Here is a 25,478-nt window from a genome sequence, read left to right as displayed (position 1 = left end):
AATGTTTTGCAGTCTACTCATAAAATTTTAAATGTGCCACAAGACAATAGGTCCATTTCTGATGTTGTTAACATCTTTGTTTTACAGACAAATTTGTTCTTTGCTTGCAGCATGTAAAAATGCAGTTCTTTCTTACCTATAGCCACATCTGCTATACACAACAACATGCCCAGACAACAGCAGAGTAAAAATTCTTTTGCTAAACATGTCTAATAATCCACAACATTTCAAACATGACCACTTGAAGTGGTCATGGAAGTTATGGATAGAAGTGTTAAATTCATTTAATTGTGATCCTTCTGTTGTTTGCCTTCAAGTCTGTGCAGCTGTTAAGCATGTACTTCTCAGTGAGTATAGTACACATACAAAAAAAGATTTTCTTTGATTCCTAAGCTGCCTACCAACAACAAACTAATGCATCTGTCTAGTCCTTCCTCTGAAGCAGGTAAGAAATCCAAAGATCTGAGTTCTAAATGGAAGGACACAAATAGCAAGGACAAAGAAAATACTGTATTTATCCATCTAGCTTACTTAGAAGATGCTAAATTTGGTTCTCTTTTCTTTTTCTTTTTTTTCCTACTCTAGTAGTACAAAAGCAAATGCCACATATTGAGGTTCCCAAAATTCAGTTGTTTAAAAGCCACAACAAACAAAGCTGTAATATGAAGCAGTTATCTTAATTTCACAAATAGGCCATAACAGCTATTTTGCAAATAAGAATTACTTTGGGGGGGGGGGGGGGAGGAGGGAAGAGGGAGAGTAAAACTTTTAGCTCATACAATAAGACTTTTAAATAATGGTAATTAAATATCATTTTTAAAAAATCTTTCACATTCCTTTCAAATAACAAATTTATCTTGAGGCATCAGTTTTGATCTCAGGCATGGTTTGTATGAAATGTATTTAGGAAAAAAGCTTAAAGAAGTCAGTCATTGTCAATACCGGGCAAGATTCTGCAAACTGTATCTTCTAGCTATACTTTGAAATAAATTAAGTAATTCATTATTGTTTCTGACACAAGAGAGTAGCACGTTGTTCTAGTAAACCTAAATTACACAAGTACAGTGCACTTCACAGTGCAGTTTTTGAAAAAAAGTTTTTTTATTTTCCAAATCAGTGAGAAAAAAAAAAAAAAACGAATATCATACAATTTCTACAATGTTAAAAGGACTTTGAATGATATGCCCATAGATACCATGTTAGTTAAAATCTAATATTCACTGAAACTGTGTGAACACCACAAGTACCTACCAGCCACAAGAACCAAAGCAGAATTATTCATTTATCTGTGGCTATCATGTAACAAGGAAATTTAGCAACATTGCTTCAGAAGCAACAGATATTAAAAATTCAATAACGAGTAACTATGTCTTGGTGATACTACTTTTTGTCCATTTCAATGGAATCTGGAGCAATAAAGCTGACACCAGCTCCAAGGCTTGATCTCCTCAAAGATAATTCAGAGGGAGGGATATGACGTAACTCTCTCCGAGATAGTTTTACAGGGGTTACTCCTTGAAACTGTGTTACAGTCTCTCTTCTGTGGATGACAGAAGGTAGGAGAGAATGAGGCTTTGAAGGCTGAGTTTCATCTTCTAGTCTGTCGTCAACAGTGCTTGACAAGCACTCTTTGTTGCATCCAAATTCTGATACGTCTTCTCCAAGCTTGTACGAATTCTGCTGTGCCCTTAAAATATTTGTTCTCTCTGCTTCTTTTATTTTTCCTGCTTGACTACAGGTTTTCAGCTTGAACTCTTCAGATGCAACTTCTGCTTCATCTTGACTGGATGCCTTGTCACCAGCCTTGTTATCTAAAACCAAATTTATCAGGAGATATGTAAGTAAAAGACCAACTCTTCTGAGTACCTGACATCAGGAAAAGTTAGTGAACTGGTATGATTTTACACTGTGTAAACTGTAGTGTGAAGGTCATCTAAAGTCATATTAATCTCACTTTTTGTCACAGAATAACAACAGTGCAGAAGTGGAAAGGACCTCAAGAGATCACTGAGTCCAACCCTCCTGCTAAAGCATACAGAGGTCACACAGATAGGTGTCCAGATGGGTCTTTAATATCTCCATAGAAGGAGATAGTCTCTCTGAGCAACTTGTTCCTGTGCTCTGTCACCCTTACCATAAAGAAGAACTTCTGCATGTTTGTATGGAACTTCCTATGTTCAAATTTTAGGCCTTTGCTCCTTGTCCTAGGTGACACATCACCGAGAAGAGCCTGGCCACATGTACCTGCCTCCCATCTACCTTTGGGAATCTATAAGCATTGATAAGAACCTCCCCTCAGTCTTCTCTATCCTGGGTTGAACAGACCAAGGTTATTCAGTCTTTTCTCATACAGGAGCTGCTTCCATCCCTTTATCATCTTTGTGGCCCTCCACTGGACTCCTTCTAGGAGATGCCTGTCTTTTTTGAACTGCGGAGCCCAGAACTGGACACAGTTTTCTAAATGTGGCCTCATCAAGGCAGAGTAGAGGATGGCCATGACCTGCTGGCCAGGCTCTTTTTAATGCATCCCAGGATACCATTGGCCATCTTGGCCACAAGGGCACACTGTTGGCTCATGGCCAACCTGTTGTCCACCAGAACACCCAGGTCCTTCTCTGCACATCTCAATTCCAGCAGGTCATTCCCTAACTTATACAGATCATGTAGTTAATGCTCCCCAGGCGCAAGAGTCTACATTTGCTCTTGTTAAACCTCATCAGTTCCTTTTTCTTTAAAAGTTTGCCATCTACAAAAACATCAGAGAGGGTTGCTTTCCTCTCACTCCATTACTTTCCTCTGACTCAATGCCTGTAATACAAGCTTCATGATTCTAACTTGCAATATAGGCAGTCTTAAAACAACTCAACCATGACTATTTGTGTTTTCAAAAGCAGTTTGCAATTACACTAATAGAACATAAAAGTCACATTCTGCGAATAAAGTCACATTCTGTGACTTTAAGGTACATGGAAGTTTTAAATTATTTTTAAAGTTCACCAACAAGTTTTTAAAATTACATTGTATTATGGCTCAAAATGTATTCATATAAAAAGTAACTAAAAATAATAATACAAAAATACAGATCACTCCTTACAAATGTTGCAAACATAAGTATTTGTAAAAGTTGGAAATTCAAAGGGGTCTTCCCTTCCCTTTTGCACTTTGCTACAATTTGGTTAGGATGTGTCTCTCTCCTCAGGGAAACATGTCCAGAACTACAGGCTTCTTTGTGAATTGAATACAGAATTATATTTCTCACGCGCGGTTATAATGTAGCCTCACATCATCACAGTGTACATCAGAGTAATTAACCTCATTTTGCTTTGGGGGCTGGACCTGAGAACAACATATGTGATCAATATCTGTGGTTTAGAAGACATAGCATTATCTGAAGTGGAAAGCAACAGAAGCATCAGTTGAGAGGAAGACCCAGTTATACTGAGCTCTGAAAAGAAACACAGAGCCATTGTGCATGTGAGGTGTTGGTGGTTCCATTGTGAGGTGTGAAATATCTAAATTAAATCTTTTTTTCCTCATCCTCTCAAACAATGTTATTGATACTTGTTTTTGGTTTTTTTTGTTGTTTTGTTTTGGTTTTGACAAAGCACAGAAATCACATTAGAAAGGTTATCTTTTTATTACAAATGTCTTTTAGCGTTTATAAAGAGTACTTTTTAAGTTACCTTTGAAAGAATGGAGCTCCTCACGGACAATTAAGTAACTTCCGAATAAGTAACTTCTGTGAAATCAAGTGCTAGCAGCAGAATTAAGTTAATTAAGGTCTTAAAATACTGACATCTGAGGTGTGGCTCATGCTACAAAGCTGTTAACTACTACGTCATTCACAGTCACTCAGACAGCAAAATACCATTTTCTTCATCACAACAGTGATTAATATATATTAATACATATAATTGCTGAAATTATACTAGAATACAGAGAAAAGTGAACAAGAATGTAGAACACTGATTGATAAATACCAGTGCTGCATTTACAAGCCAAAGTCGTCTCTCCTTTGAAACTGGAGGAGATATAGTATATTCCTGGAGAACAGTTAGTTCAGTAAAAATACAGTTTTTATGTCTGTCTGATGTACATTGTGTTTTCACAATGCCTCAGGTGGTCTATGGACAATTGCAAAAGGATCTTAAGACAACGTACTTACATTTAGAGGGTGCGAGTAGTTGGTGGGATGACTCTCCAAGGAAGCTTTTCAGTTTCTTCTTCAGCTCTCTGCTGGTTGTCTTGTAGAAAAATAACTCCTTTTCCAGTTGCTGTACTTTCACTTCATACTCTTTCAAGGTTTCTGCAATACCTTCACCATCTTGTTCTAGGATGAGTAAAATTAGTCTCAGAATGAAACACCTATTCCTCTGTGAAAAAATCAAGATGCCCAGCTAGATAGAATATGTCCTGCATCTTGCTGATACATTGCTTTCTGTGTGTACACGTAAACTAGCATGATAAAAAAGCCACATCAACCTCATTTGTAATTTTAATAGGAGTATTTAGAAAATAAAGATTGATGGGGATTTCAACTTTCCAATATCAGCAAAATCAATATGAAAATATGACATTCTGATAGTTTTTTTTAAATACTGTTTTTTCTTTTATGCAGGCACCTTGTGTCAGCTCACCAGCATTGGATATAATAGAATGGTAACAGACAAAATGTATCCTTGTACGTCAGATAGGGTTTTTTGTTGTTGTTTTGGTTTGGGTTTTTTTTTTTGGTCTGTTTTTTTTTTTCCCCAGTGAAAATACAGTATTTCTCAATAGCAGCTAAAGATAATGCTTACTGTACCACCCCTCTTTGAAAACAAACAAGCAAACACACACCTCTGAAATGATGCAGTATCAATTGTAGTTTTTTCTCATGTTCTTTGTGTTGTAGAGTTAGCTGCCTATCACATTGCAACTTGATGTGTTCAAGCGCAGATTCTAATTCACGTATTATATTTTCCTGTTCTATGACCTTCATTTCCTGTTCTTCAGTCTGCAGTTGTAACTTACGTTCAGTCTCACGCAGGCCAACAATCTAAGAAAGAAATACACTTCATTTATCTAACCATTTTAAGAAAAGCATTCACAGTTCTGCTTAACAGGCTAGTGCATACAAAAGCAATTGTCTCTATGAGCTGTGAGCTTATACTGAAAACAGATTTACCTGGTACTACAAGTTCATTCTTCAGAAAGAAGCTCAGCACATTTTGATCACATGGAGTAGCAGATTTTTTAATGCTCTGTGCAGAATTTAAACTGATATAAAAATTATTTCCTCTTTCTGGAAAACTTCCAACTTGTGTACCACCCTCAGACAACTTCACAAAACCACCTAAGGTTCATCCAATATCACAAAGACACACCACGTCCTAGCGTATTTCATTTTATTTCCAAATATCTGATTCTTGGGTCTGTGCACGTGTCTGTAAATAACATGGTGTTTGCAGAGATTTAATACTGAATTTGGGATAAAAAAAACAAACATCCATCCCCAAACTAGCTTGAACTTTACAAAGCCTACAGGTGGGAACAATTTTAATATGACACCAATATTCAAGCATATTCGTACTTGAAAAGTTAGCAATATAGAACAGTGGAAATTTCCAGAATTTAAAGCCCTTTTAATCTGGTGACTTCAAAACGAGATATATGAAGTTAACAAACAAGCATCCTATTTATATTAATGTAAAGATTCAAAATACCTTGAGATGACAACAAATGTATGTAGCCTGAGTGGACTTTCATGAAAAGCTTGTTAAATTGATTTTTGCTACTTGACACCATTTCATTTCAATAGCTAGAACAGTAACAGATAATCAGATAAAATATTACTCATTAGCCAATGCATACCTTATTAAAATATCTGAATAGGATAGCTCTAAGTTCAGCAGCAGACAAGGAAACTAGTTTTCCTATTATGTTATCCTCACTCTGTGAAAGGATTTGTGAAGAAGATCTAAGCAAATGCTGTCGACTCTGAATACTTTCATTCTTGTAATCAATAGCAGCCTCCAGGGCTTCAATTCCTTCTTCTAATTGGAAAAGGATATGTTCCTCCTGCAGAGAAACATGGAGTTAAATCTTCTTAAAAAGTACAAGTTTAATCTTTGTATACATAAGACATTAACTTCATTCTTAAAAGTGAAATGAAATTTAAGAGCAAGGCAAACTAGTAGCAGTAGTACAGAGAATGGAATGGGAAAAGTAAGAGGAAGAATATAAATCTAGAACTTGTTTTTTCTTCTGTCCTCCAGAACAAATATTTCAAACAATTGATTTATCATCATAAAAGCATATATTTTATCCTCCCTTCCTTCTCCCTCTCCACAGTCTGACTTCCACTAATATTTTTTTGGTTGCACCAGTTTTCTGTCAGATTCATGAATGAATCAGATAAGTTAGGAGTTTTGTGACCATGAACTGTTCAGAGAAGTGGCAGAATTGAATAGCCTGAAGCACTGCCGAAGATTCTGTGGAGTGAGATAAATAGGATTCTCTTCAGTACATCACCAGCTCATACACAGGCCCACACTCCTTTTCAAGACATAAAGCAAATCTGCATATTTTATATAAATGTATGCTATATCTTCAACTTAATTCTACCGATAACTGTAGTATGGAACATCCACGCAATAAGGTTTATTTTCACTGAGATTCTATGGAGGCCTTCAGGTGAAGTTTGCTTTTTCACAAAATTCCTTTAAGAGAATCAGGGAATATCACAACTGGAATACTTTACTTTGTCTATGTCCTGACATTATACTAATTGCTTAGGATAAACTGATGTAGGTCCAGTTCCATTACTTCTAATTTTATAATCCCTAGGATAGTGGAATTTATCAAAGCAATAGGTAAAGTCTCTCTGAATATAAACTTCAGCTTGTATGAAAATAGCACTACATAGCAGTATTTTAGCATTATTATTAACTGAAATACCAAACTTCAGTTCCCTGGTTCTAGCTTACCTACCATTGGGAGACTTAAGCCATGACTGGAATGTTTTATTACTACCTAAAAACCTATAAATTTATTTCAGGGTTGCCTACTTACTTCAGCTGACAACACTTTACCCTCTTTCAATTTCTCATCCACACTATTTCTTCTTGTGAGCAGCTGATCTCTTTCCTTCTGAAGAACCTGGATTTTTTCCAGAATGTCTGTCCTGTCTTCAGTAGTGCTTTCCTGAAGCTGCATACTTTTATCACACAATTCCTGGTCCAGCATACTTAAGCGAGAAGACAATTTCATACTATCTTTATTTAAAGCCTAAAAAATACCCAGAAACAATAGGTATAAAATTGAGACACTCCTTCCAGAGGAAACAAGTATGAGTCACTTTCCACAGTAAAAGGCTTGCTTCTTGCAATGGGACCCCATACAAACTGAGTAGACAGTTATAATACAAATTACCTAGAAGGTGAAACAAAACCACTCAAATGTGCAGTTTTCTATATACATTAAATGAGTTTGATAATTATACTTAAATTTCTATTTCTTTTGCAATGGATAAATAATCAATATGAAATTTATCTACCATGTTCTCTAGTTTGCAGAAAGATTAAATCATTTTTGGATTTCATTATTTAATGATCTGTAACAACATTACTCCAGTATTCAATTTTTTTTGTTTTATTGTTGGAATCTGGGGACAAAATGTGAATAAAAGTGATTGTTCTGTATTATTCACATTTAAAATGTTGATTTGCTCAAGTCACACCATAATTTAATGTCACTGCTAGAAGCTCAAGCCACATGGCTTAAACCTCTCCTATTATCTGGTTGCCTTCCTTCTATAGTCTTTCAGTCAGCGCTACAATTGTGATGAGTTTCATGTCTTTTTCTTAAAATTACCTGGCTAGATCTCAGTTTCCTGATTTCTAGGTGGCTTTTCTCTTGCAATAGTGCTTCTTTTTTTGCTACAATGGCTTCTCTTTTCTTTAAATCTTCTTCTAGTTCTGCTAATTGTCGGTGCTGTTGGAGAATTCTTTCCATTTCTTCGTCCAGCCATTTCTTTTGCTCTTCTAATTTCTGTAATTTAAATAGGGATACAGGAAGCATCAATAGGGACTTCTTGGGTCAGAATTTTATGATTCTGTTTTTTCACCTTTTAGAGTAACCAATAAACTATATGAGGAAATGACATTTCTAATCTTAACATTATATCTGCAACAAAATTTTGATTCTGGATAATAAAAAATTGGGCTGACTTAAAAGGAGGCTCAGCAAAGTTATATTGCTACATCTTATTTAAACAGTTTTTTACCAGATGTTTAATGAAAAACTCTTTTCCTGTGATCTGATGTATAAATAAGTGCCTTATATCTAAAGAGACCAACTCCGTTTGGAAAGTACCACGAGAATTCAGCTAGCCCTTTCTCACTCCATTATAGTTGCCCCTTGGACCAATTATTTGAGGAAAGACATTTAATGAAGAATCTAAAATGCTGAAAGACAGAAAAATGAGAGTTCTGATCCTGGACAGAGAAGTTCCTTCTGAAGTAATAGCCTGTCAGTGGGTACAATACATGTATCTCTAACAAGCTACCATTATTTCACTTTGTTTTAAAATTTATTTTCATCTTTAAAGGCTTTTTATAATTCATGAAATCCTCATGTCCCCGTGTCCAGATCTGAAATAATGCAGGTAGCACTGTTGCAGAGAACACCTACTAGTCTACCAGACTAGAGATGAATAAAGATAATTTTTTTTTAATTTTCAGCACCCACACTGCCTTAGAGAATATTAGCTACCTCTGACTTCTGTGAAGCTCCTGCAGAGTTGTTATTCTTTTTAAATGCAGCGATCTCTTTATCTTTAAGTGTAAGAATCTCCTGTTGTTGTTCCATCTTAAGCTGCAGTTCCTATAAATAAACAAATAACAAACAAACAAACAAACAAACAAACAAAACCACCACCAACAAAAAGAAACGCAAAAAAATTATTTCTGCCTCAGTCAGCCTGTTTTTAAACGCATTCTATGGCAGATTCTACACAAGTATGTAAACTGAAATATCAACCCTAAATTTATGTGTAAAACTGCAACTCGAGGCTAGACGTCACACAATAGCATTTCTTCAAAAAAGCTGAGGAAAAAGGTGAATAGAAGATTTCTGTCAAAATATTTATATGCAATTTCTTTAGTGAATTTGTCAGTGAAATGATTACATAAAACTACTTAAAATCTGGTAGCATAGTGCATTGTTTTGGGGAAAATAGAGGCAAAATTGGCTGATCTCATTCTTTGTTACACAGAAACAGAAATAGTCCTACTTTAATTTGTTGCTGGTCTCGCTGAATCTCTGTTTCTAGTTGCTTCTTTTTTTCACTCTCCTCATGCAGTCTTTTCTCTAGCAAGGTCTGCTGATGCTTCATCTGAACGATGTTCTGCTCAAGTTCTGTTGCTCGTTTTTCACTTTGGTTAGATAACGAAGCCAGTTTCTTAGAATCTTGCTTCTTTTTCTGTAAGGCCTGAATGTTCATGGCAAATTTCATCTTAGTAGCAAGAAAACTTAGAACTGTAATGTGACTCAGGTTTATTCTTTATTTCACTGAGTTCAGACAGTCACCAAGACTAACTAAATTTTACCACAACAATCACTCATTATTTCTGTGGTTTCTAAGCCTTCTGGTAAAATCAGGAAAGGCAGAACTAATCTGAAGCAGCACGAAAAGGCACAGATACAGTTCATACTTGGTAACACAGTGAAGATAGTGAACTCTTCCAGAAGCAACTGCTCAGGATAACGTGCAGAGATAAGAATGTTTATCAAGGTTCTGGTCCTGAACTCAGGTAAATAAATCAGTTAGAATTTGATGTGCAGTGCTTGCCTGGCCCGCCATTCTAGGACCAAGAGGCATGGAGTACTTAAGCTGGCCCACAAAAGAACTTAAAATTAGTTATTGGAAGTTATTGAATCTGGTATTACAAACACATAATCATAAACAATCATGATGACTTGTTCAAAGATAGAATTTATACACTATTTCCAGAAAACAGAAATTTTATTTACAGCAGCTAATAAATTTGAAGTAACCTACTTGCATACATTCTTGTATGACAGAGTGCTATCTAAGTATTTAATACCATCCAACTCCTTTTACCAGGAATGTATCTAACTACATATTTGTTAAGTAGCATTAAGTATAACTGTACTAACATTTTCATTGGCTACTTCAACCCAACCAGCTTTAGCTGTGTAAGGCTGGTGAGAATTTCACAAGCAGAGAGTTATTTTAAAGATGATATTTAAACAGGCATTTGTAAATCCTAATGGTCATGTCAAAAATACCTGCACTTTCAACTTAGCTGCATCCATCTTCTTCCGGAACTCTTTTTGTAACCTGGCTTTCTCTTGAATGTCTCTGACCTCCTTACTCTCCAGCTCTTGAAGCTGCTGTTGTGTTTCAGCCAGTTCCATTTTGGCCTGCTCAGATTCTTGCTCCAGCTTAGACATCTTCAGAGTATATTGCCTGCTTACAGACTGTGCATCCTTACCTTGAACCATAGTTTAAGAACAGCAAGATAATCAGTTGAAATTTCTTAATTAAACACGTAGTTAATCATTATTTACTTCATTCTGGTTAAACTGAAAATTTCTGAGATATTTTTCCAAACCTAATCAAACAATACCTTTATAATTCTGAGACAAACAAAGGAATCTTAAATCTGAATTCTTCAATAAGTCATCTGATGTCCAAATAAAGCACCATTTAAGTGCCAAATAAAGTTCTTCTGCCTATTTCAGTCTTGGACAAAATGTCTACCCTGTTTTTCATAGATTATTGATTTTCTTTTTCCCAGAAGATTATGCTGCTTATTTATTGCTCAACTTCCAAATTGGTAACCAGTAAACAACTTTGGATTGTATTTCTGCCCTCTAATTTCCCCTGTTTGGGCAATCTTCCTCATGGTATGATTTTTTGGGGATACATACTTTCTGAATGCTAAAAGACAGCCTTGAGAGAATGTGTACACAGGAGAAGAGTGTGATTAAAAGTAGTAAGGAGAGACCCTTAGGGTCTTCATAATGCCTGTTTCTACCAGGTCAGATTAGCTTAATGATATAAGCTAAAACGGACACTAACCTTTTCCACTTCTGACTCCGGCTTCCCTACTGCCATGATGGGAATGCATGCATTCCCTGCACAGTGTCACGTCTTCTTTCCTATCCCAGACACCATGTAACAAATACATGCCACAAAGCAATTAGCAATTCTAAGCTTATATGGAAAATTACACTGTTAGTGCATAAACTGACTAAGCAGCAAAGCATAAAAAATAATCAACACAGACATCAGCATATCATAGCAGAGTAGGCCATAATAAAAATTTACAGCCTTCAATGCAGTTATAGCAAGTAATCTATGTAAGTTACGAATTTTCAAGTTACCAGAAGTATTCTTGCATAGGAAAATTATATACATATTATGACATACAGGATGTCAGAATTTTTTCTTCTTTTCTCTTTCTTATTTCTGAATGTCTTCATTTCATTTTGTCCACCAGTAGCCACTTACCTGTTCTTACCAATTCCTTAATAAGTTCCTCCTTCATTTTGATATTAAGTGCAAGTTCTCTAATTTTCTGCTGGGCCTCAGTGAGTCTTAACTCTGAATTCTTTAACTTCTGCATGTTAAAAACATGACTTTTCTGGAGGCTGTCCATCTCTTCACCTTGAAATAAACAAAGCAATGTGGAAATGAAGGAAGAAATGGAACATACTATTTTTCAAAAAGAGAGTGCTTTGGAATACTGTATGTGTAGACACCTAGCATATGAAGTGAAAGATCCAAATGGAAAGAATAGTGCAAATAGCCTTTTCCCTGCCATAGTTCTAAACAGAGAAAGAAACAATAGGATGCATTAGCACTTCAAGACCCTGATTAGAAAGTAGAATAGTATTTAAACCTTTATCTGATAAAATAACAGAATCATTTCCTTTCCTTGAATGAGCACTAGAGATTTAATCTAAATAGCTCTTGATATGTGAAACACTTTCTGACCATTGAGAATTATTCAAACATTAAGGTGACTGCTGTCAGTTTCAAAAAGAAAAGAAAAAAAAAATCTCAAAATATGTTTATGTTGAGCTATATCAAAAAATATTTGTATCAGACATATATTTTGTGGGAAAAATAATTAAATGTGATAAACACAATTTTGCATATTACAATGTTATAATATCTAATTTGATTTACTCTCATAACTTCCATCTTACCTGTGGGTGTGTCATTCTGTAGTGCAGATTTGTTGGACAAACTGGAATTTTCTACTTGACATTTCATGTCAGTTAGCTCAAAGGGAAAGCACAGAGCTTGTTTTCGTGTCCATGTGCGATTTATTGAATGCCTAAGGAAGAATGGAAAACATGCATTTCAAACACAAAGGATTATTTTTTTTCTGTTAGCTTCATGCTAATTACTCGACCTTAAAAGAGAATATCAAACTGAGAAAGTTCACATAAGTATCTGTACCTTTCTCCTCCCCCTCTAGATATTTTTGGTGAATTCTGGCCCAAAACAGAATTCATGCGATCTTTATTACATTAAAAAATAAATATATTTCCTAAACTAATCTTTGTAACATGCCCAGCTCATCTCATAAGTTTACTTTAAGTAGCCTCAAAGATGGCCTCACATTCTAGTAGGATTAGGCAGTAGCATTTCATCTGTTGTACAGCGGTCTGTAACAAAAAATAAAGAACAAAAAATTACTTAAATGAGCTTTTCTTTTTACTATGTGTATTTTCTTCCTCTCCATCACTCTCATCAGAGAGGTGGCAGCGAAGAACTTCATCTTGATCTTCTATGCAGCTCAGTATCACCTGGCTGCGAGCACGGAATCCCGCCATCATCCGAGCCAGGGAGAAGGCAGGGGGACTGGTATATACCTGCCAAAAACCACCCAAGAAATACTTGTAATAATTTAGTAACTCATTATGATATTCCAATAGTTTTTCATTTTGGCAGTCTCTCACTGCCTGAGTTTGTAGGCAAGATTACAGATGTTTTCAATAATATTTCTGAATTCCTTTGTAACAGAAGGTTCTTCAAGTGTTCAGAAAAATTGCTCTAGTTGCAGAAGAAGGTGCCAGTATCAACTAATTATCCCAAATATTCAATGAATAAATGCAGAATAATCATTGAGTTCTGCTTAGATTTCATATGTGAAGCCTCAGAAATCCCAGAATAAGACCAGAAAATACTACAGTTTTATCATTCTGACAAATTTTGAAAGTTTTCGAAATCAGTTTAGATGGGCTCTGAGCAACCTGAAATTCTGAAAGTTGTCCCTACCAACGGCAGGGGGTTGGACTATGCAATTTTTAAAGGTCTCTTTCAACTCTAGCCTTCAAGATTCTAAATGCTAGCCCGTACATTTTGGACAGTTGTGGCATACAATCTGTTGCAATGTTAAAAGTTGTTATTCAGAGTCTTCAGTATGGGAAACTGAACAGCAATTGACTGTTATGTTTAATCTAACTATTGAACTATAACCATTAAAAAAAATGTAACATTTAGGCAGATCTTACCTTTCGGGTCTCTGTCCCTGAAGGTGGGTGAAATGAGTGCAGCAGGCTCTTTGTAAGTGGGACACTGTATGGCCTCCTTGCAGATGCCACAACAGCAGGTTCATCTTCACAAGCACTTGAGAAGTCCAGCGTTTTCACAACTGTAAACTTCTCCAGTTTTTCTTTTAGCTGATCAATAAGGATCTGCTGTTCCACCATTTTCTCATTCTCATTAGAAAATAAAAGCAAACAAACAACAACAAAGAAAAGCAAAACTGTTGAGCTGTTGCTGATCATCAGGTTACATAATACTCACCTTTTCAAAATTCATTACAAAGGTCAAGAATCCTGTAAATTGCTCATTGACCTTAAATTCTTCTGCAGTGCACAGCCAAATTCTGCAACAAGCTGAAAATTATCTGGCATATCATTAATGTTACCTGCTTCCAAACTCTAGCAAATGCTGTTAGAGATATTTTTGTTTAGAAGGACCTATCCTAGTTAGGTTAAGTTAGCTTATCCGGTCATCTAGTGAGAAGGCGATGACATGCTTATTAGTCCCAGACTGCTTTATTTATGTGTTTATGAAGAAATAAAATAGTAATTCAAGAAACATGCTCAAAAGAAACATATGGCTCAAGTTTAAACAATTAATTGTGCACAGACTTCCTTTTCAAGCAGTCTTACTTTAAAGATTACTTTTATTAGTAAACAAAAGCATACATAACCCAAGAGACCAACTACTTCATTCTTTCCTACCCAACTTCAAATGTTTGGTAATACTAGTTTGAAAAACTTAGTCATCTGCCTTTCCTAGAGCAGTATCTGCATATTGTTCAAAATTACTTATCTCCACTGAACTATTTCATTCAAGAAGGCCGAGATTATATCGATTTTCAACTTCCTTTATTCTTTTTAGAATACCTCTAAAATCTGGCCTACCAAAAACAGGAAATCTGAAGAACAGCTGGTGATAGTCAACCAAATGTATGCATTCTCCTACTTTGTATTATATACTTTTTGTATTATCATTTACATCTGGTTGTCTTAGGCTGAAAGTTCTTTCCACGTACATAAACAATACTCTACAAGTTGACATTGGAATACAATGAATAATATTCTTCTGTCATAAAAAAATAGAATATACATACAAATACCACACATTTTATGATTCTGGATGAAGTAAACGCCAATTCCACCTTGCAGAGTTTTTTCTGTTTGCTTGTTTGTTTTTAAGTCTTTTAAGATCCTTTATCCCCGCTACCCTAGTACTATCTCAGCACATCACATGTTACATAAACATGTATGTGTATAAATATTTACAACATGCTACATTCAGTTCTTACTCCATGTATCACTAAAATGCACATTCCTGTGAATACAACTTCAAACCATTTGCCTCAAACACTTGCTTTTAATTATAACACTGTTTTTTATATGTTTTTAAATAAAAACATCAGTTTAGTGGATTAAGTGGTGGCTGGGAGTTCTCAGCGTCTTTCTTGTGTCTAGTACTGAAACAGTTGTCGTTTTTTGCCTAAAATGCAGCTGTTTCTATGCATAAATTCTATCTTGCATAATTGAGAATTAATATTATAAGCACTGGTACTATGTTGAGTGGGTTAAAAAAAAAAAACAAAAAACCTATTCAGAGATGACAGAACAAAAAAGCAACAAACAGTAGAAAAAAATGATGATTAGTATACTTACCTTTCATTAATCTATTCTCCTCAAGTCATCAGTAAAGAAGAGGAAAAAGGAGAGAAAGAAGAATAAGGAGAAAAGCACTAACTAGCCATGTTTATGTTGTTCCCTTTCAAAAAGTCAGATCTATCATCCACATGACAGGCAATATCAATAGGACAATATCAAATGTTCTTTTTATGGTCTCCTAGATCTTGAAGTACTCTGAACTTCCTACCCATTACAATTTCATTAGCAAGTGAGGTCAAGAGAGGAAAAGAGGAAAGCAGTGTTTCCATTATGTTTCTCAGTTTTCTATAATAGTAAACTCGGAAAATAAGGACAAAATTCCATTTTAGAAGTAAAAAGGCAATAATACTTTACTCTGACACTTAAAGACATAACAAAATATGTTTCTATACAGCCTTCCAATTAAAGTATTCAGTAGATACTTTGTAAGTCTTTTTCATATTCTAAAGAATTTTTGAAGGACTTTCAAAACCTACTTCATGAATTGTCCTGAAACAACTTATCAGCAATACACATCTGGAGAGAGAATGTATGTGGTATGTTTTAAGAAGCACAGAGAAAGTAAATGATTAATGTAAGGTCCTACAGAAAGGCTGTGGCACAGCTAGGCTGATATATAAACTTTAGGAATCACAGTATTGAGCTTCATCCACCAGATGACTTGCCTCATTAAGGTATACAGCTCTGATTCAAAGAAAGTGCTCATAAGATTTGTAGACATATATGCCCCCAAAATATGCTGAAGGGTCTGTCTTAAAATAATAATTCATTCATACCGTGGAAAGATGGTTCAATATGAACATATGTAATATGTACCAGAGGAAAAATACCTGTAATCTCTGTGTTTCTACAGCCTTCTTTAAAGATCGCAGGTGTTCTTCATTTTCCTGTATTAATGACTTTATCTGATTCTGTAGCATCATTAGTTCATGATCCTTCTGGCTGAATACTTCTTCATCCATGACTAAAGCCTGCTAGATAATAAAAGGAAAGTTCAGCTTGGAAAAAGGAAACGTTATTCTTGACACTGGAAAATGAAAAATATATACATACTCATTTTTTGTTCAAAGATGTAATTAGAACTGCAAAGTTTTGGTGTATGTATAGGAAATTTTCCAATCACAGGATCACAGAATGATTAAGGTTGGCAGAGACCTCTGGAGTCCATCTGGTCCAGCCTCTCTGCCCAAGCAGAGACTCCCAGAGAAGGGAGCCCAGGCCCACATTAAGGCAGTTTTTGAAGATCTCCAAGAAGATTCCACAATTTTCCTAAGCAACTTGTGCCAGTGCTCTGTCACCAGCACAGTACAGAAGTGCTTCCTGGTGTTCAGAGGGAATGTCCCATGCTCCAGTTTGTGCCCACTGCCTCTTGTCCTGGCATTAGGTACCACTGAAAGGAGCCTGGCACTATGTCCTTTCCATCTTTCTTTCAGCTATTTATGGACATTGATGAGAACCCCCTTCAGCCTCCTCCCTTCCAGGCTGAAAAGTCCCATCTCTATCAGCCTCTCTTCAGAGAAGAGGAAGGTGTTCCAGTCCCTTAATCATCTTAATCATCAATGGACTGCTTCCAGTAGCTCCATGTCTCTCAAGTACTAGTGGCCTCAGAATTGGACAGAATAGAAGAGAAAATGAATAGAACAGAAAAGTTCATTTGGAAGGGACCTTCAAAGACCTAGTCCAACTGCCTGACCACTACAGGGCTATCCAACAGTTTAAGCATATTACTGAGCGACTTATCCAAACACTTCCCAAACCCTTCCTCACAGGACATCAGCCATCTCTCTAGGAATCCTGTGATAGTGTTTAACCACCTTCACAGTACAGAAATGTTTCCTAATATCCAGACTGGGCCTCTCTTTCCACAGCTTTGTGCTGTTCCCACATCCTGCCATGGGTTCCCAGGAGCAGAACCTGGCACCTCCCCCTGTTTCCACTCCTCAAAGAGCTGCAAAGAGCCATGCAGTCACCTTCCGGCCTCTTCTTCTCTAGGCTGGACAATCCTCTACCCTCAGTTATCACAGGACATGTCTCCCAGCCCTGTTACCCACTGTGTTACCCTCTAGATACTTGCAAGGACCTTAACACCCTTGTTATATTAAGAGGCCCAGAACCACTTACAATATTCACAATGTGGCTGCATGAATGCTACACGTAGCAAGAGAATAACCACTTTTGACCGACTGGCTATGCTGTGTTTAATGCCTCCCACAATATGGCTTGCAACCACAACTAAACACAGTCCTCCAGACACAGCTCCATTAAGAAGGATCACTTGTTTCAACATGCTGGCAATGCAGGCAAGAATACCATTGGCTTTCTCAGCAACAAAGGCACACTGCTGGCTCATGTTCATAGGTTCCTTTTCTGCAGAACTGCTTTTCTGCACAACAGCTGTCAAGATCCCTCTGGTTAAGATACCATGGCCCTCTGGTGAAAAAGCTGCTCAGCTGTAGCATCTGTGTCTTCTACCAACTATTTCTTCACTTCTGTTCCGTATCCATTGATTTTCTTCAGACAAATTTCTTACAAATTTCTTTCTCCCAAGGAAATAATTACTTATTAATTTATTTAATAATTTATTAACATTATGACATCATATTTAAATCCAACTATTTTCTTCAGTGTCCTGTGAGATGTGGCAACAAAGTCTCAGCATCAATCAAAGATTAAAATGCTTCTTGAATGAAAAAATAAGGATGGCCTTCCTTATTTTTATATTCAGAAATCTGCCTACAGATTAAAGAAACTATCAGAATATTCCTTCAGGTGTTTTTATGAGAAAATAATTCAATATTGACTGAAAGAGAGTTGTAATGTAGTTAGTCCACGAGAAAACTTGCAGAAACTAAAGACAAAGTACGGACGCATCATATCTCACCATTCTAAAGCAGGATACATCTGCACAGCTAGCTTACCTACATCTTTCTTCCACAAAAAGAGAACTCTTTTTTTAAGAGCTTTTTAAGTGCCTTTTAAGTGCTTCTAAGAAAGCACTGAAGAACTGATGTCTCTTTAGGGGATAGAATTTTTTCCAAAGTACCCGTACCAATACAAATATTTCTACTAAGCTCAGTTGACAAGTGTATCCTGTCTGACAATGGGGCTGTATCATTACTCAGAGCTGAGACAACTACAGAAGGAAAAAATAAAGGTAGTAGTAAAGAAGATTATACAGATGATGGTAAGAGTGGGACAGGATGAAATGATAGAAAAGTAAGCAGCTGTTGTAGTTTAACACTGGCAGAACCATGTGACTGCTCTTCTCTCGCCCTCCTCCAAAGGTTGGTGAGATAGAAAATGAAGTGGAGGAAAACTTGAACGGTTGCTTATTTGTTTGTTTTGTGTGTTTTATTGCTGTTTCTTTTTTTGTTTTGTTTTGTTTTGTTTTTTAAGATAGAAGCAGTTCAGTGAAAGAATAGGAAAGGCCACATGCAGAAGCAAAAAGAGAAAAAAAAATTCTCTACTTCCCATAATCAAGTACTCAGCCACCACTTGGAAAGCCAGGCCTTGATATGAAACAGCTCTAAAAGACAGATGCTTTCATAATGAGTTGCCCCTCTTCTCCTTCTACTCCAGTTCTACCCAGCTTTTAATGCTTATATGACATCATAGGGTGTGGCATATCCCTTTTGTTGACTTAGATCAGCCCCTCCTCATCTCTTGCCCATCCGCAGCCTACTGGCCTTGGGCAAGGGGGGGAGTGGAAACAGTCTTGATGCACTGCTTAGCAAATAGCCAAAACATTGGTGCTGTTCAATGTTCAATGCTGTTATAGCTATAATCGCAAAGCACAGCACCAGAGTGGCTGCTGTGAGGAAAGTTAACTTCATCCCAGCCAAAGACAGCACAGTGGCATAACTGCCATTTATTTACTTCCTACCTTACACATTTGGCTGCCAGAAAGTAGTATATCTGCATGCCATATATGGCATTATGTAAAGTGCATGACAGTGACTTTAAACAAGAAAGGTGAATTCACTTACAGCCTTTGTCATGCCCAAACATTAAAAGTAATTTCTGGTGGAAAAAACATCCCTGCATTCCAGGGCACAGCTAAGACTGCTGTCTACTGAGCTGCTGTCATCTCTGTGATAACATATTTAAGCAAGACCAAAAAGATCAAGGAATAAAATGAAGTAAGAATGACCAGAAGAAACACCAGAGTCAGAGAAAGAGATGCTCCATGGCAGAGTTGATAACTAAACTATACTGCAACACAGGAAAACCCACGCTGGAGTCGGATATTCCTGGAGGAACTTTTGCCTGTGGAGAGCCCATGCACAAATCAGAAAGTGTGAAGAGGAGCAGCAGAGAAACACTGATATGTTGTACTGACCATAAACCTGTAAATTGTTCAGAAACACAGTAAACTAAAGGCATAATAATGAAACTGAAAAAGAGAAGTTCTAGTTAAGAAGATTGCTGAATGCCAGAAAAGATACTTGCAACTTCATAGAATCAGCTATACTAGTATACCACATACATAGCATCAAGTAGTATTAGATGTAAGTTACAAAATTTAGCCCAAGTGTTGTCTTCAAGTACACAGGTATTTGTCAAAATTTGTAATGCTTCTGATAGGCCCATTGATCAGCAATATTTAAACAATTTCTGAATTTACAGGACAACTAAAACTATCATAGCTAAAACCAAGAATTTAACAGATAAAAAGACCCAACCTCATAGAGTTATCTTAAAACCAATTAGCCAGAATATAGTATTACTTTATAGTATACATCTATCAGGATGAAGATGATAGTCCATTCAATTATCCATTAAAATAAAACTGTGTTCCAGAGGATTAGATAAATAAATTAGGAATATATAGTCAAAATTAAATACAGGTTAGGTGTAATTAAGGTTTAACAGTTTTACACCTTTCAAAACTGAATTCAAGTTTTAGCAGACTTCTCATAGTTACCGAATGATCAGCATAAATACCTGGCATTTCTTGAGTTCCCGCTTTAGCTGAAGGACTGTGATATGATGAGGCTCGTGGCTGGTCCCAGTCCTGTTGTCAGCTTGCTGCATGGTGAGAGCTTCTTTCCTTACTTCTTGCACCATGGTGATCCAACTCTGCAACCTGTCCCGCTGACTTTTTTTTAAGCTAACATCATCATTCAAGTCAACCAGGAATGGGAAAGCTTCATCTATGCAGTTTTTATAACTGAAGCACTGAACTTGAAGCTGGGTGAGCTGCTCTTCTAGCGAACTGATTCGAATTCTTTCTTGATTTAAGTCATGTGAACACTGATTACTTACTTGCTGGTTCTGCAAAGCTTCTCGGAGCAATCTGATTTCAAGTTCCATTTCATCAATCCGGTCTTGATCAGGGTTGTAGTTTACAACTGGTTTATTTCTGATGTTTTTGGCCCTGTTGGCATATTTGAGTGAATTTAAAGATTCATCAAAGTCTGATGAGGATGGACTTATACATGTTATCATGACAGTCTTGGCATTACCTCCTAGCGAGTCTTTCAGAATACGAGTGATTTTAGCATCCCTGTATGGAATATGTACGCTTTTTCTTTTTGGGTCTCCAAGAGCACTGATGACATTTCCTAAGGCCAGCAAACCACTATTGATCTGAATTGATTCTTTGAACCGTTCACCAGTGTTTCCAGTCTTTGTCACTCTCTCTGATCCTGCCAAATCCACAAAATGGAACTTTGAAGCAATCATTCTGACCGACTTCCAAGATGGATTCTGTGGAACATCAGTATTTTTCTGAGATTCTGCAGATGGTTTCTGACAAATACTGATGGTAAAAATGGCGTGAGATCGACTAGAGTGCTCATTCATTTGTGTTGTGCCTGTGTGACGAGCTGCATTGCCACTTTCCAACAGGCTCATTACTTCATCAGCACATTCTACTTGGAATTCCTTAGCACCAACAATCACTTAAACACCAAACCGAAGAAAATAAGAATAATTAAATTATTTTCAGCAACAGTTCAAGGTAATCTATAAACACAAATCTAAGAAACGTACAAGCCTGCATTATAAGGTCACAGCACACAGCTAAAGAAAACAGCACATGGTAACCATGAAGTATAGCACATCTGAAGCCCACACGAATTTGTAGTGTGGATTATTGCCTCATAGCATTTGTAACAGTATCCTAAGCAGCACACACACCTCTAGCACTTACATGTAGACATATGCAATTTGAAGTGAGCAAACTCACTCACTTTGTGAGTTAAAAAAGACAGATAAAAGTTCTTAGTAGAAATGATCCCCAGCCTGTGTTAGGAGCAGCATTTCCATTCTGTATAGATCAGGTAGCTAGGCCTTTCAGAGAAGTATCTACTGTTTGAGTAACCTTATAATGTAGAAGCAGTAATACATGTTCCTACCAACTTATTTTTTACTCCTTTGTTTTAGTAAAGGATGGAAAATACCATAGCAGGTACACGATCAACTAAAGCTGATTCAAACAGTCCTGATGCAGTAGTTTAAATACTACTATGCTTAAATACTACAACAGTATCACACTTATATATATATGAAGCATATATATATATGAAGCAATGATACTGTTCGCAGACTAAGCTTTGTACTAACTGCATTTGCATGTAGTGCCTTTTTCCAGCTACAGAGAAGAAAGCCATACTAGCTCAAAGCAACAATAATAATAATACTGTAAAGAATACAAAAATGAAAATATGAAGAATAAAGGGAAAAAAAAAAAAAAAAAAAAAAAAAAAACAACCAAAACACAAATTACGCAGTTTCAGAATAAAAACACTCTGTCCCACTCATTTCAGAGTGAAATGGATGCTGATATTTACAGTATAAGTAGCTTACCAGATATAACCTTAAAGTGAGAAGGCTTCATTTAAAAATATTTATTCACCTGAATAAGCAGGTACCACTGTGTTTCTAGGCAAAATTTGCAGAAGCAGTGACTGCGTTTCTACCATAGCACCTCATGCTATTTCTCTCTTTTCAAGACAGACTGAATAATTTGGGCACACAACTGAAACCATGTGTATCAAATTTTAGATCCAAAATCCTACCTGTATTCCCCTTTTCATCTTCTCGGATATGCAGATCTTTCACAGAGGTCTCCAACTCCAATAAATCACGAAGTTCTTCCTTGTAGACCTCTATATAAGATACTTTCACATGGAAGTCAATGTTATGGTTTTCAGAAATATGCTGAAATAATTCCTGAATAGCCCGTGGGATTATGCCCTGTTCATCCTCTGCAATTGAGGCTAAAATACAAAGAAAGATGTCACAGACACTTGTAGTCATTCTGCTGCATAAATTACAAAGGCTGAAGTTAATGAAAAGTCTGTGATATTTACTGCTTGATGGACTAAGTAATCTGAAGAGCTCAGTGTTCTCTAGGATTTATGAAAATACTTGCTTTTCTGTTGATCAGAATATTTGTTTTAATCCATTAATAGGACTTAAACTTAAGTTCTAAACTAGTACAGAAACTTCAGTCCAGAGAACTCTGCAGGGAGGCCTTATAGCAGCTTTCCAATACTCAAAGGGAGCCTAGAAGAAAAACGGGGAGGAATGCTCTCAGGGGGTATAGTGGTAGGACAAGGGGCAATGGTTTTAAATTAAAATAAGAGAGGTTTAGGTCAGATGTAAGGAGGAAATTCTTTACACATAGTGCGGTGAGGCACTGGCACAGGCTGCCCAGAAAAGCTGTGGGTGCCCCATCCCTGGAGATGCTAGGGCCAAGTGGGAAGGTGCTCTGGGCAGCCTGATCTGGCGGGTGGCAGCTCTGTCCATGGCAAGGAGTTGATACTAGATAGGCTTTATTGTCCCTTCCAAGTCAAACCATCCTGTGATTCTATGAATTCATTCTGTGAAACTTAAATGTGAAATTATTACCTTTGCCAGATTCTCAAAAGAAGTCAATAGAGGACAAAAAGGTAAAAGTATCGAGAATTTCTAAAACACTGCATGTAGTCATAGATTTCAGAAAGGAGTTACAGTTTAAGTTGCATGTTAAAATACGAAATAAATACATAAATAAATAAATAAAAACCCAAATAGTTTTTTTCTCCAATACTTTTCTTACTGCTTAATGTATGCAGAATTTGTGTTTAGAACATTTTAAGTGTTTCATACACTTTGGATATTTTTGTGTTTTCTTTTTTTTTCTATTATACTGATTTTCACGACCCCTTCATTCTCCAGTTCCATCCGCTATGCATTAATTACTTAATTTGTACAAGTGCATTGTACACAAGTAAAAAAAAAGAAACACAACGAGACCTATGACGTACCAATGTGACCACCTCCAATGGTGTAAGTTTTCCCAGAGCCTGTCTGTCCATATGCAAATACTGTAGCATTGTATCCCTCTGTTAAAGACAGTAGAAGAGGCTTAATGCAAACTGTATAAACTTCTTCTTGGGTTGAGTTTTTGCCAAATACATAATCAAAAGTGAAGGCACGGTCTTTTCCAATGATGATTTGTTGTGTATTTGGAACTAATCTCACACACACTTGGTGGTTATGAAGTACTTCCTTGGAAAGCAGAGGTCGGATCCTTACTGCAACTTTAACCGGGATTTCCTCCATGCCAGCCTCCATTTCTGTGCTCCCCACTTGGTATTCACATAGTCACTGCAAATGTTACAGTTTGTGTGCTCATCTCATCCACTGTTTTCTGCAACTAAAAAAAATGTTATCTGAGTTATTTAATAAATAAGAATTAATTCCCTGCTGAGGTAGAAGGTTAGAGTTTCCTAATGAATACAAAGCGTCTCTAAATGCTGAAAAGTAACTGTAATAGAAAAGCAACAATATTAATAACTTTTAAATGATTTCATGAATTAATTTTGTTACCATTAGTTTCTGAGCAGACTTAAGCCTGAAAGTTGCCTGACTTTCTCCATGAACTCAATAAAGCCAAATGAAGAAACAATATTGCAAGGCCTTATTCACAAACTTTGATAAGGCACATCCTTATCAGGAATCTCACTTTCCTACTGCTACATTCCTGCTGCATAGGCAACAGAAACTAGTCAAACAAACCCTTTTTCTCCTGTTATATGTATATACATATATACACCTTAGATGCCTCTTCCACTTCAGAAGGACCATACATTTATAACCTGAAAAATGCAGAGCAGGCTGTTGTGCTGCCTGCAAGGCAGAGATGGTTTCACACATAGCCAATTGCTACATGCAAAGCATTCATCTGATTTAATCTGCCTCTTTATGCCTATACGTAATTAACTTCTATTAATGACATATTTTAGCATGCGTGCTTCCTGATACTGTCCCCTGCTCACTCATTCTTAACACATGAGCACTGCAGAGCAGCACAAAGAAAAGCATCAACGAACAGCATTTCCTTAAAGCTGCCTGTTGGGAATTGCTGGATCCTCAGCACAGCTTTTGGTTCAAGCCAGTTCTCAGCAGCTTTATGGGTGAGGGAAACTTGCAGAGCTCCTGCCTAGCAGGATTCATCTGCTAAGCACATGGAACTCAGGTTTCCTGATATATTTACGAGTGAGTTTTAGAGACGTGGTCTTTTGTGTTTGCAAAAGGAGGAGCTTTTGCACCTCACTCAGTCTTATTTAGTTTGGAGCTGCGGAACTCTATCTGGGAGCTGAAGAAAAGCCCCATTTTGTTCATCTGAGCAGCTGGAAGTCAAACAGGCAAAGCTGGGGTTGGAACCGTCCTCACATCACAAAGGACAGGGCAACCAGGAGTGCCTGTATGACTTACAGCACACAGAGCCAAGCCACATATTGGCCTACGTCTGCTTTTAATTATCTGGGGGCCTGCTTTTTATCAACGGCACAAAGCTGCCAATCCCCCCTTTGAAGTTATTCTAAGTAAATAAATAAATAAATAAATAAAAGAGGTCACTGCAGGACAGAGAAGGAGAGAGCCAGTCACCCGATGCACCGCCGCCTAACAACGGGCGAACATCGGAAGGCGCCGCACCGCACGTCGAACCACGGAACGCCGCGGTGCCAGGAAGCAGCGGGCGGGCAGCGCTGTGGCAGCGGCCCAGCCTCTTTCCAAACCTGCTGAGCTCGGGACCGGCCGCTTCCAGGAGCTCTCACTAACGAAGAACCGCGCAGCCCGGCGATACCGCCAAGCGCAGGAGAAGAAAGGACGGAGGGCGGCGCGGCCGGGAGGCGGAGACGGCTCGCCAACTCCCGTCGCGGCCGCCGCGCCCGCGCTGCCCGCTGTTGACAGCGCCTCGCTAGGCAACGGCAGCAACGTCCGGCGGCGGCCCCGCGGCACCGCCCCGCAGCGCG

At 37.3% G+C, this 25,478-nt stretch overlaps 1 protein-coding gene across 3 annotated transcripts; it reads right to left on the bottom strand.

Moving 5' to 3' along the window:
• Nucleotides 1-733: 733 nt before the first annotated feature.
• On the bottom strand, nucleotides 734-25,419 carry KIF27 (kinesin family member 27). 3 transcript variants are annotated; one of them, XM_031602409.2, is made up of 18 exons: nucleotides 25,111-25,419; nucleotides 23,484-23,875; nucleotides 22,251-22,451; nucleotides 20,173-21,131; nucleotides 16,059-16,199; nucleotides 13,537-13,743; nucleotides 12,719-12,894; nucleotides 12,223-12,353; nucleotides 11,522-11,677; nucleotides 10,294-10,499; nucleotides 9,275-9,472; nucleotides 8,755-8,865; nucleotides 7,855-8,031; nucleotides 7,054-7,269; nucleotides 5,854-6,060; nucleotides 4,840-5,038; nucleotides 4,166-4,330; nucleotides 734-1,811 (listed from the first exon to the last, which is right to left on the bottom strand). In XM_031602409.2, the coding sequence occupies exons 2-18, from the start codon at nucleotides 23,791-23,793 to the stop codon at nucleotides 1,381-1,383; spliced, it is 4,191 nt and encodes a 1,396-aa protein (XP_031458269.2). In that variant the 5' UTR covers nucleotides 23,794-23,875; nucleotides 25,111-25,419; the 3' UTR covers nucleotides 734-1,380. The 3 variants fall into 3 exon arrangements, with proteins under 3 accessions (XP_031458269.2, XP_031458267.2, XP_031458268.2); XM_031602407.2 differs by having other exon boundaries at nucleotides 16,059-16,202; nucleotides 25,111-25,418; XM_031602408.2 differs by having other exon boundaries at nucleotides 16,059-16,202; nucleotides 25,242-25,418.
• Nucleotides 25,420-25,478: the final 59 nt, after the last annotated feature.

The sequence above is a fragment of the Phasianus colchicus genome, chromosome Z (genome assembly GCF_987193195.1).
Source record: "Phasianus colchicus chromosome Z, bPhaCol1.hap1.1, whole genome shotgun sequence".
In the NCBI taxonomy this organism is placed as follows: Eukaryota; Metazoa; Chordata; class Aves; order Galliformes; family Phasianidae; genus Phasianus; species Phasianus colchicus.
This window is presented reverse-complemented; position numbering and strand designations above follow the sequence as displayed.

Coding starts and splice junctions, on each gene's coding strand:
- KIF27 (XM_031602407.2), bottom strand. CDS start 23,793: ATGGAGGCTGGCATGGAGGAAATCCCGGTTAAAGTTGCAGTAAGGATC. Junction 16,203..20,172: donor GGGAACTCAAGAAATGCCAG/GTATTTATGCTG, acceptor TTTATTATCTAG/CAGGCTTTAGTCATGGATGA. Junction 8,866..9,274: donor GAGACCAGCAACAAATTAAA/GTAGGACTATTT, acceptor GTTTATTTATAG/GAACTGCAGCTTAAGATGGA.